This window comes from Acanthaster planci, linkage group LG06 (genome assembly GCF_054643075.1).
Source record: "Acanthaster planci isolate LZ-2023a linkage group LG06, COTS_SCS, whole genome shotgun sequence".
Classification (NCBI taxonomy): Eukaryota; Metazoa; Echinodermata; class Asteroidea; order Valvatida; family Acanthasteridae; genus Acanthaster; species Acanthaster planci.
In genome coordinates this window covers 14,104,970-14,117,151 of record NC_141782.1, presented here as the reverse complement: position 1 = coordinate 14,117,151, position 12,182 = coordinate 14,104,970, and the positions used below count along the sequence as shown (strand labels likewise).

The window sequence follows — 12,182 nt, the reverse complement described above, 5'->3', positions numbered from 1 at the left end:
GACAGCTGACTGCTCTAAAAAAGTACAGCGCCCTCAATAGGCATTGGAAGCCGCCCCCCCCCCCCGAAGGGCGTTATGCCTTATTGTAATTTGGAAGTGTGCGCAAACCGTGTCTTTCTGACTGAATTCTGCAACTACAACGTGGCCGGCATTTTGTATTGTGCTTAGTCTGGTTCTCTGCCCAAAGATTCCCTGATGACTCTTGATAAAAAATCTTAGGTCAGGCATCACCCACTACTGAGTCAACTTGTTCCTATAAGTCACTCGGTCCCAAGTCATCTTGGTTCCATTTAAAAGTTGCTAGATTGAAAATGTATACCTCTTAGAATATTTTTGCAGTCGATCGAGTGTTGTATTTGCTGGCATGCTGTATGTTTCGTATGGAGCTGTGCTAGATTAGGCCTATGAGTGGTGCTCGACAGTCTCTACTCCGCTAACAATGTACCCATGCGGCATGCATGGACTCTATTCACACTTTCACACAAATAAGAAAATAAATTGTTTGACAAATGATGGCGCTCTCAGCCCCATTCAGGGGCATTTCTTTCTGTTGACTTTATTGGCTTATATTGAAGCTTTGATTGGTTTCTGCCTTAAATGCCCAATGTAGGAAGTATATGGTTAGATTTTTGGCATCTTGTCAGACTTGTGCAGTTGTGGGCGAAGTGGCCCGATCATCATGGTACCGCCCAATGAACTTATTAACGATCTCAGACACTGACTTGGGACCGAGATAACTTGGGACCTAGTTGACCTGGGACCGAATTGACCTGGGACCGACTTGACTTGGGACCGAGTTGACCTGGGACCGAGTTAACTTGGGACTGAGTTGATTGAAACCAAGTTGGTTACGGACCGAGTTGACTGGAATCGAGTTGGTTACGGACCGAGTTCACCAGTACCATGATGCACGGGTCACAGTTGACAGTTCGGGTGTTTCGATTTACTGGTGGTGCACCCTGTTGGTGTGGGCATTTTCCAGTCGTCGTCTGGTCCTGATTCTTCCTAGATTCTCCTCTAGGGAGATTTTTGCGGAGTTTACATTCAACCATAGAGCTACATGTATCTCCATGGTTCAACAGCTAACCTATACCTAAGTACCCGGCCGGGAATGATCAACGGCACCATCCGAATGTGCTGAATAAAAACAGGATGACTTCAGAATAATTCAGCAATTTCCGGAAGCTGGAAAAATTCCTTCAGTCTTGGTCACGCAGACATTGGGTGATACCGGACCCTTGATTCGTAGAGTAGTCAGAAGCCACGGGTCTGGTATCCACTATCTAGACAGCTTTGCTCACACAGTGTTCAGATATGCTATTACAGCACTCTTGTAGACAATTCTGTTTTTACTGGTCAGTGGTCACTGATGATTTGTGGAGGTAGCAGCAAGGTCTCCGTTCAACCTCTTGACGAATCAGTCCACGATGACGTACAGACCCAACAAAAAGTCTACGTGCCTCACCGTGTTCCAAGCGAGCCAAACTGTCTCATCACCTCACCTTAATTGGCATTTTCTGTTGAAGTAATTGTGTTACTTTTGCATACCACATTGGGCGTGATCAGCCAGTCTGCATGATCACCTCATCCCGCATGAAATACCTACACCATTTTTCACAACCTTGAATAAGAAAGAGAAGGCAATTGGCAAATGGTGGGATTACTGAAAAATCATGCATCAATTGCACCCAACATTTCAGAAATCCCCTGCAACTTTTTTGTTCAAGTTCTTTTTTAACAAAAAACTGAAATGTGAACAGATCTGGTTTAGTTGACTGATTATGCTGAAGGTTTATTTCAATCAACATACATGTACGGGAACTCAAATCAACAATGAGCTACAGAGAATTGTAATACTTTTCAAACCAAATACATAAACACCACCAAGCAATTAGTCCTTCGCTTCATTTCATCTCAAGTTCAAAGCAAAACAAATAAGTCACAGAGTTTTATTTCTTGAGATAAAACGAATATGTCATTGGATTACTGTAAAGACTTATACAGTGGATTTAATCAAAGTAAAACCGTGAAAACTAACAATGAAGTCAACAATATCTGTCTCCAAATAATGATTCATTCAGCGAAGCTGTAATTATCATCCACAAATGCAAATGGGCCGAGCTTAAAAAAAAAAAGTTGAATGAATTACCGATATCTCGAACAGTAAAGAATTACCGTAGTCGTATCCAATGTTCAATGACAGCTATTTTATATGTCCACTAAATGCTTTTAAACCTATGATTTTGGCCAAAAGACAAGATTTCATTGGGTAGGTTGGCATCAGAAAGGGAATGCACCACCCCTGGAAATATATCCAAATCAAAACTACAAACTATTATTTTCTTTCACTGATTTCTAAAAATCCTTCTTCATAGATTAAGAGAAAAAAATGGAAGAAACTGTATTGTTTTCAATAAATAAAAAAAAAAATTAAAAAGACTACAGATAAGCAAATCAAATCATTAATGTAAATGTGCAAAAACAAAAATGTCGGAATTCATGCAATCTTGAGAAAGTTCTCATTTGGCTGAAAACCATTTATCTGCCAAAGACCAGTTCACACTTCTTACAAGTAAAAGCCAAAGGAAATCAAGGTCAAAAAGATTCAAGAAATTCACTGGGACTAACTTCTTTGGGAAGTTCGCATCTGACGCTAATTCAACATCACAACTTCACTTTTACAAAGTGTCAACCTGCCTCGACTTTTGTGCAAGGTTCAGCTTGATCACGCCATGTTCCTGTCTGAATCACATTTTGACATCCAGGTTTGAATATCAACCTCTACCGGTATCAGATCCTACACCCAAGGATACAATAGTGCACTTTTACAAGATCTAACAGTCAAATATATGGGTATCACACTGAAAGGTTGAAAGGAAAGTGGTATTTACACAAGCAAAAGGGGCATTCTCTGTCTGTACAAAATGAACAAGACTGAACGAGATCAATCAGTGGAGCTCTGGATCACAATCAACAGGTACTCTTTGTCTGTGAGAGAAAAAGAAGAGCAGAGAAATAAATCACATGTCAAACTTGTTAATCAGGGTCCCTGTAGTCACTGGTCATTGGTTTGAAATCATGCATTTGAAATTTTGTTCCGAGCAACTTGCTCAGAAAGATGAACAAAAAAAAAACTGCATCAACGATTTGGAGGGATTTGGACAAATAGCACTTAATTTCTCTCTGAGTTTATTGTTACAATGAGACTCTTTTAAAAAGCTCTGGCAGCATGTCAAAAGGCCAATATTTTTTCAATATGTTTGGATGTTGCGATCTGTTGATACATGGAAGTCAATGAGCAAATACTAATGAGCAACTAATGAGGAATGTTGAATTCCATGTAAACCAAAAATTCATCATATATTATGACTGGATATTACTATGGCTTTCATAATATAGCAATATTCTATCTTAGCACTTCAGAAATATGAACATGTACAGTAACTATTCATATCATGGCATCATCCAGACTCTCTCTGAATGACAGTACATGTACATTGTACGTATGTGCACCCATGGTATGGAGAAACAGGTTTCTTGCAATGTTATTACTGATGCTACTTTCAAAATTTGTGGAACATTCCAAAGGTAAACGTACCGGTACATGCAGGATTGAATTCAATGGCTATGGCTAGCAACAACACATACATGTATGGCTATAAGTGATGACTGCAGCCGCTAGCCAGCAGCTACCACAAACCCATACATTATCTCCAGCCAAAGCCAGGTAAAGTTGGACATGGCTTCAGTTGATGACAGGGCTGTGAAAAGAGGAAACTGTGCCAAACATGTCAAAACTGCCCAGCTGGCCATCTTACCGGGTGCCACCATGACCTCGTTCTTCTTGCTGCGGATGCGCAGGAAGGTCAGGTCATTCTGGGGATCAATATCCCTGACCAGGCTACGGGCTTTGGCTGTCAGCTGATGGAGTAGGCCAGCATATTGCACTGTAGTGGAATTATCCAAGGTTGTCCTGATAGGAATACCTAAAAAAGAAGGTAAAAGAAAAATAAGAAAACAAGGTTGGCTCCAATAAATAAACTCTCTACATGTGATTACTGTACATTATGTGATCACATTTTTTAAAAAACGTTAAGCTGTTTGTATGAAAACGCACCTGTCCGTGAATACTTACTTTTAGCCTACATGTACATGTACATGTAGCCTGCTCACATTATTCAGCTACGGTATTCCTATTTATCTATATCACACTTATTTTCTTCATAATACTTTTCTTGGTAGACAGATCAAAGAAACTTCTTTGAGCATGAAGATACCGGTATATAATGCTCACCTTCAGAATTGACAACAATAATGCCAATGACTCCTTTGTGGGATGAAATCCTTTTCAGGCTTTCTTCAACTTCACTCTGTAAAGTGGGACAGACAAAGTGTAGTTAGGAGGCCTTTTCAATACTTGCCAATGTTAAGTAAACCCTGTTGGCATGACGAAAGCAGGCACTGGGTGGACAATGTGCTAGGTTTTGACTGTCCGTGATCTCGATTCTGATTGGCCAAAATGAGAAATGGCCCCTTTTGCTCCTGCACTGCGGATATTTAGAACTCTAACTGCACTTGGTGGATTTAGAGGGGAGGCGTGCTGGGCATACCCCTCTAACAGTCTGCATGACAAAAAAAGTTACATTGACTAATGGCTGCAGTACATTAAGTTGTGACTACGGGCTTCACACTGCTCACTCCCATTTAACCCACTAAGTTTGTGCCACCCTGTTTCTGAAAATCCTACATCCCCCCACCTAAGGGAAGTTTTGAGAGGATACATGTACATATACTACAGCACATAGGAAGGCATGGATCCTACATGTAACTGATGTAACACAGTCCTTCATGCCACAGGAAAGCTACAACACAAACAATGTGCAATCTGAATCCAGTAGGTTCAGAGACTAGGTTCCCCCTGTCTACCAAACAAGACGATCTACAAGTACCCTGGTAATTTAGTGACTACATGTACTGTACCTGAACCTTTTGGACCAATAGTGCCTCACATGTAACTCATTCTTTTAAAAGGGGAGTAAATGTGGTACATGTTCATGTATCGAAACAACCCTGATAATTTCAAATGTTTCACCGACATGTTAGCAACCGATTTTGAAACACGGCATATTTCAAATCCAAAATTTTATTATGATAAATCTTTGTTGGGTTCCACGGAAAGGAGAGACATGCATTTTTATTTGTGTCTTTAAAAGTCAAGTTTGTTGGAAATGGATTCACAAAAGAAGGCCTAGTGGCTCAAACGAAAGGATTGAAATGGAAGAGAAGACGCACAATGTAGCCTAGCCTACATACATGTACATGTACATACGGGGGATCCAAAGAAGACTACAGGACAGACTTTGGAGACTGTAAATTTGGGGACCCTGTTCCTATGATAGAAGGGAGAGTTATATTCTTACTGTTGAATTGACCTTGGTACATGTAGATAACTGTGACATCATGCTCAATAACTGTAGGGTTAATGTTTTCAAAAAAGGGCAAGGTTTTGAAGTTTGACATGTTCGAGGGAAATTTTGAGGGGAAAGTGTGAGTGTTTTAACACATGACACATGGTGAATTCAAATTTGCATGGTTAGTTTTGTAACCTTGTAGCCAGCTTAAAGTGTCACACTCTTCTTAAGGGATTTTCACCTTGTACCCACATAACCAGTCATTCTAGGGGTCGTTTTTTAGAGTGGCGGGGTATTCTGGGGTATTTTGAATAACTCCGTTTCTGTCAATCGTTCCAATGTTATTATCACATCCATTGTCACAATGTCAATCCACACTACAAGAAAGGTGCCTTATTTGTGCCAGACCCAGATGTGCCAGGCCCAGAGAGTTTCCACGTTCAAGCACGGAAAAGTGGAAATTGAGCGTAGTGGTAGCCGGCCGATGTGGGGATGGGGTGAAGTGGGGATGGGGCGAAGTGGGGAAGGGGCGAAGTGACATGGGGCAAAGTGGAAACAGAGACCGACACCCAGCCCACTACAGACTGTACGTGTACATGTCCACCCATGTATGTACAAACTGTAGGGCCTACAAGTACATGCAACGCCGGTAGGCCTACATGTAATGCCTGTATGCCGATTGCCGGTGACCTAACCATAGCCTATTTTCCGGGACCTACTCTGCAATATCTGTTATATTTCGGTACCATACCTAGAAACAAATACTGCAATATAGGCTCTAATGTTCAGTTATAGAAAAGAAACTTACCATGATTGGCTTTCTGCGAAAATTCAATCGAAATTACAAAGACTCACACCACTGACGTTGACACAAATCACACTACTCGATCTCAATAGTCTGGACCGCATCTCTTCGAAATCGGAAATACCAATGAAACAAAGGAGTGACGGAGCGGCGCAGTCTGGGAATCGTACATTGGTTGCTACGGTGCAGTTTGTTGATATTCCTACACCATAATATCGAGCTAACAAGGCGTTTTCACGACATAAATTTCGCGCATTTGTACTTATCAGCATCCTGTTTTAGGACATATGTATTTTCTGTCATTAATAATTAATATATATTTTATTTTTTATTTTTGTTTAGCATTAAATGAATGCACATGTACTTCCATTAGCAAGTAATCCCCCTGGAAAAGTAACAGCCTTTAACGTCTTGCCGTCTGTGCGAACGTAAACGCAATGCGTTGGAATTTCAAGTTCCCTCTTGCAGCTTGACTGACGGACTCCTGGAGTCACGACGATAGCTTTCATTCAAGTCGGGTTTCCCCACCGTTTTGTGCCAAAAATATGCACGGCCTTCTCAGTCTAGCAACATATTATAATAGTTTATACCAGTAATGTGTGTTTATGATTAGCCTTGCGGGTTTGAACATTTTCATCTGTCTATGATCACCATCATGCTCATCATGCACTTGCACGGATGTGAACGTTGATTATTGCTTTATACACTATACCTGCATAAATCCGCTTTTCTTCAATTGGGGTCCCTATCGAGTATCATTGTGATCCGAATTTCCCCTTTCTTACCAGGAGATACGTTAAATGGGACGGGAACCATTCAAGTGACAGGATATATTCAACGGGAAGCTAGAACAAATAATTCAGTGACACGTGACCAACGATCCGCCAATCAGACGACGGGAATTTAAGCAGGTTAAAAAGCCACTTTGCTCTTTACCAATACGTCCCTAGCCAACTCGCCCCGCCCGACCCGCCTGGCCCACTCGACGGGTCCCCGCCGTTTTACTTACTTTGCCTTTAAACCCGGCATGATTTAATCTTACTGTACTAAAGCCTATTTTGCTTCTTAATGTTCACGCTCATTTAAGTTGTATATAACTCTAAGTAAAATCTGCTCTGATTTTTACTCTCTCGGGATTCTGTTATTGTTTCAGTATATTTTCGAAGCTGGAAACATGCATTTTAATTGTGTAACAAATAGTTGACAAGAAATAATCTAGGTTTGATCCACTTTATCAAATTTAAAGGCGTTTTATTTTATAGACCTGCGGTCTTTAATAAATTGAGGTATTTGAAGAGAAAAAGAAACCTTTGTATCCGGTGCCATATGCCTTTTGTATCACATGTCAGGGTGCTACCAAAATGTATTGTTCTTTATGTCATACAGCTTTAATTGCTTTCTGTCACTGTTAAGAAAGAAATTTACGAAAACAACAACACTCCACAATGAAATTTCTGTGCATGTATTTCTTCTATAGTATTTTCAATTGTTTGCAAACAAGTTTATAGAAGTATAATTTTAAAAGGTCCTCAGCTCTTTCCTTTAATTTGTAAACTTTAAACCTAACGACTAAGATTGCTTTTATTACTATATTACGATTGATATGAGCTCATTGTGTCTGCAATAATACCTATCGAAATTCAAACATATCTGTGAGACGCCCTTTATGACTCCCTTAAAAGAAATCAAACAAAAATAATATTATATGAATATATATGACGAAACTAATATATGTGAGACGACAGTGAAATGAATTCAAGACAAAACAATAATTTAAAGGACAAAAGAAGTATATAGAGGCCAAAGCTATTACAAAAGGTATGAAACCAATCTACAGGGGACCCCCCCCCAAAAAAAAAACCAAACCCTGAGGAAAGGGGTTAATATGCCCAAACCATGAGATATGATAAGGATCTCCGAAACCTGAAGTTGAAGCAGTATTCTTCAAGTCTAATGATGCCTTGATGGTTTCCCTCCTGTCATGCATGACTGAACACCATTGTCTTGAAAATGGTGCATCCGAACTCTATACCAGGCAAGATATGGGACGGAGGGGTACCCCTTTACCTCTCCAATCCCTATACACACTGTAGACTGTTGTTATCTAACATCCCCCAACAAGTCTGAAAAGAATTCCTGAGATTTTGATCAAACAACGACCAAAACAAGGGCGCGGGGGGGGGCTCTCTCCGTCCCGTATCTTGCTTCAAATGCCGAACTCATGCAGTTGTAACACTTTGGATAAACCAGTGAATGAGCATGTCCTCTGTCATGCTTGTCCTGCAAGTGACAACATAAGGTCATGTTAATGAGGGAAGATTGCCTCTTGTCACTTTCCGAGTCAAGTTATGCAATAATCTGATTTAAATGTGTTGACTTGGCCAGTGCAGTTAAGTGTTCGAAGCAGGACAGCAAGTGGTGCAACTTACCAAAGAGCAAAGAGTGTTTGTCATAACGGAATTTCTTGAAAACAAGAGCTTTCAAGCCACCCAAGTTGCATTTAGGGAAGGTTCCCTGATAGGGATCCACCGGCAAAGTCGACCATCTCAGAAAATGTGCGCAAATACCGAGAACGTGGGACAAGCTTTAATTTGAATAAGGGTCATTCGGAAAGGAGGCACACAGTGCGAAGTCCTGAAAACGTTGCTGCAGTTCGACAGCAACTTGTCGAACAGCCAAGGGGAACCAGTTGCAGGAGGAATGGACTTGGACTGTTCCATTCTTCGTTTAACCGCAAGCGCAGTTAGACCTGCAGTTCCATCCATACCGAATGCACATCCGCCACCAACTTTTGCGTGGAGACCTCAGGAGGAGACGGGAACGGTTTGTTCAATGGCTCCTGGAACGCTGTCAGGCGAATGAAAGTTTTCTTGAATGGTTGACAATAGGTGACGAGGCAGTATTTGGGAAGATGCATATTCAACGGCATGAAAATGGTGTTTTCCGACATATGTGGTGGGCCCAAGACGGGGCTTCCTCACACAGGCTCATCGCTATAAGGAATCTCCTACGGTAACTGTTCCGAGATCGAGTAATTGCTCTTAACCATCCAATTGAATGGCCGCCCCGTTCTCCAGATCTCACTATGTGTAATTACTTTTGCGTGGGGGTACCTGAAGGACAAAGTTTCCACCATGCAGTCCACCCGTAACATCCAAAACTTACGAGGTCGCATTCACAGGAGGTTGACATCTTACGACATGACCCTGCATTGGCTGACATGCGCCGCCGTTCGGAACTCTGCATTGAAAGGGAAGGCGGACACGCGGAAGCCGGGTGTCGGTGCATAATTAACTTTATATTAAATTATACATTATGATCATGTCTCATGGTTTGGGCATATTAACCCCTTTCCTCAGGGTTTGTTTTTTTCTGGGACACAATAGGCAAAAAGTACATTTAAAGCACAACAGTAATTTATATGGGACGAAAAGTAATAAATATACGACAAAACTCATATTAACAACGAAACTAATGAATAGAGGACGAAAATTGAGGAAAAGGACAAAACCTATAAAAGAGGACGAAACTAACATAGATGAAACTAATATACTATACCCAGCAAGAAATGGGGTACCCCCCCAACATGTCCAATCCCTTTACACATTCCAGACTATTGTTACCTAACACATCCCCCAAGATGTCTGAAGGGAATTCCCCAGATTCCTGCGAGACAATGACCAACACAAAGCAGGGGGAGGGGGTTCTCTCCGTCTCATACCTTGCTGCATATATGTAATATACACTGGACAGTTGCCACTTCACAGCACAGCAACTTGGTTACTGAATCAAAAGTCAGCTGGTAGTGATTTCTTTCGTCCCATTTCGTGCATTTTTATTCAACATCACACGTTGTTTTATTCATATTTACGTCATGTGTTGCATTATTCATGGCCATACCCGGCCTGACGTATATAAAAAAAACCTGGACTTGCATCGCCTTTGGGGTGCAGACCACTAATTCAAGTGAGAATTTCTGACCAGCTCATTAGCATTAAAAGTGCCCCCCACCCGCAGTATCTTTTGAAAAAAGAGATTGTTTGGCCCCCAAAATGGTGAGATTGTGTAAATCGTCTTTGAGCCTGGGTCTTTGAGCTTTCATATGAGGGCAGAAGGGCTGAAAACTACGGTTGAAAAATGATTCTAAGTGCCCGAGAAAGTTGAGGGTTGCCACTTGAAAAATGGCTGCAATCAGACTTCGGAAAAATCGCTTTTGGGGGGGGGGTGATTTTGTTTTGTGGGAATAATTAAAAATGTAATTGGTTAACCTACAAAAAATTGAAAAGAAATTGAAAGATAAGTGACCAAACAAGAATTTCATTTGTGTTTCAGAAATCTCAGGGATGTTGGCGTGCATGCTATTGGGCCCTGAACGGTGCTGATTTTACATTCTTTTCAATGGGGCTTGATGAATTAGTGGACTGGACCCTATATTGGATGAAAAACCAGGGGCCATTTTATAAATTACCGAGCCGAATACAAAAGCGTGGGTTAATTGGCTCCCTTCTATTAACGTCAGGAAGAACAAAGGCGGGCCTGCCAGGAAAGCTTTTTATTCGGCTCGGTAAAATGGCTGCGAGTGGATTCAATGACTCTATAAGCTGATTAAGGGCATTGCAAGTCCAGATTTTATTATACACGCCCGTGGACTGCGCCCAGATAGCGCCCCCCTCCCCGGTCGGTAGATGGCGCTTTGTCTTATAATAATATATTTTTACGTTTTCGTTCTATATATTTTAAATTTTGATCTATATCACAACCGGTCTGGCGTGGAGGTGGCGGCGCTTCGTCCTATTTACTAGTTTCGTTCTACATGTATATTTACTAGTACCGTCCTATTTTTATGAGTTTCGTTCTATATATTTATTACTTTCATTCTATATTTATTTGTTTCGTTCTATATTTATTAGTTTCGTTCTGTATTTAATACTTTTGTTCTATATCTTTTAGTTTCATTCTATATTTTTAGTTTTGTTCTGTATTTATTACTGTCGTCCTATATATATATTAGTTTCATCCTACATATTAGTTTCGTTCTCTAGAAGTTTCGTTTCGCTAATAAATTTATAATTATGCACGCATGCGCACAAATGGCCTTGGTGGCAAGAAGTGCGAGCGGGCCATTAAAAAGGTACAGGGACGTGACTTTGATCATCATTTTCTCTCAGATTTTCTGGCTTTGTTAATTTTTTTCTCAGAAAATCCCTTTAAATCGTTTTTGCTATTGGCTTCTATCTAAGTGGGACTCTGTAAAAGGACTTCGATTTGTGATTTTTCCTGTGCGCACGCGAGATCGCAGTTTCTTAGTATATAAATGTAAGTGGCCTCTCTATGATCATAACTGGTATGAAGGTTGCAGTGCAGGCCAGTACATAACCGGGTTTGCCTGCGCGGACCGAATTCCGATTTGTAGAACATTCTCTGCTATTAGAGCATTTCGTGGCTTGTGTCTATGATGTGTGTCTTGAACACCAAACTTGTGAGTATTTTTCCTGATTTTTTGAAGTGTGGACATTTATCACTGTTATCTATGGCAACTTATTTACTGGTCTGGACCTAAAGTTTGTTGTGTTTTTGGAGCCAACCTGTGCATTTATTAACACGTACTGATGGTTTAAATCGTACTTCGATAAACTTACGCAGAGAGTTTTCTCTAAGGGCGCTACCTCACGAACACTGGACTTGAAAACAGGTGTTCAACAAGGTCGGATCCATTTTGGGTCCAATGCTTTTTTCTATTTTTGTAAACACCTTGCCTAACTCAGTTACAGACGGAGCCATCAATATGTATGCTGACGATACTACGCTTACATTCTAAAAGTGGGACGCATGTTGACGAGATCAAACCAAAATTAACTGAGTAATGGTGTATGTCAGGTGATGAATATTTATTGGATTGATGCCAATAAACTGGTGCTAAACGTAGATAAAACAACGGCAATGCTGGATCTCGGCGTAAACTAAAT

At 40.8% G+C, this 12,182-nt stretch overlaps 1 protein-coding gene across 1 annotated transcript; it reads right to left on the bottom strand.

Annotated features, from left to right (window-relative positions):
- Positions 1 to 1,766: 1,766 nt before the first annotated feature.
- LOC110988396 (dynein light chain roadblock-type 2) lies at positions 1,767 to 6,369 on the bottom strand. Its single transcript, XM_022251845.2, has 4 exons — positions 6,220 to 6,369; positions 4,295 to 4,370; positions 3,819 to 3,986; positions 1,767 to 2,988 (listed from the first exon to the last, which is right to left on the bottom strand). Exons 1-4 carry the CDS (start codon positions 6,220 to 6,222, stop codon positions 2,945 to 2,947), a joined length of 291 nt encoding a protein of 96 aa, XP_022107537.1. The 5' UTR covers positions 6,223 to 6,369; the 3' UTR covers positions 1,767 to 2,944.
- Between the last annotated feature and the right edge of the window lie 5,813 nt (positions 6,370 to 12,182).

Excerpts from the sequence above, each read along its gene's own strand:
- LOC110988396 (XM_022251845.2), bottom strand. Across the intron at positions 3,987-4,294 it reads TATTGTTGTCAATTCTGAAG|GTATTCCTATCAGGACAACC; the intron begins GTGAGCATTATA and ends CTTCTTTTTTAG. Across the intron at positions 2,989-3,818 it reads CGAGGTCATGGTGGCACCCG|ACAAAGAGTACCTGTTGATT; the intron begins GTAAGATGGCCA and ends TTTCTCTCACAG.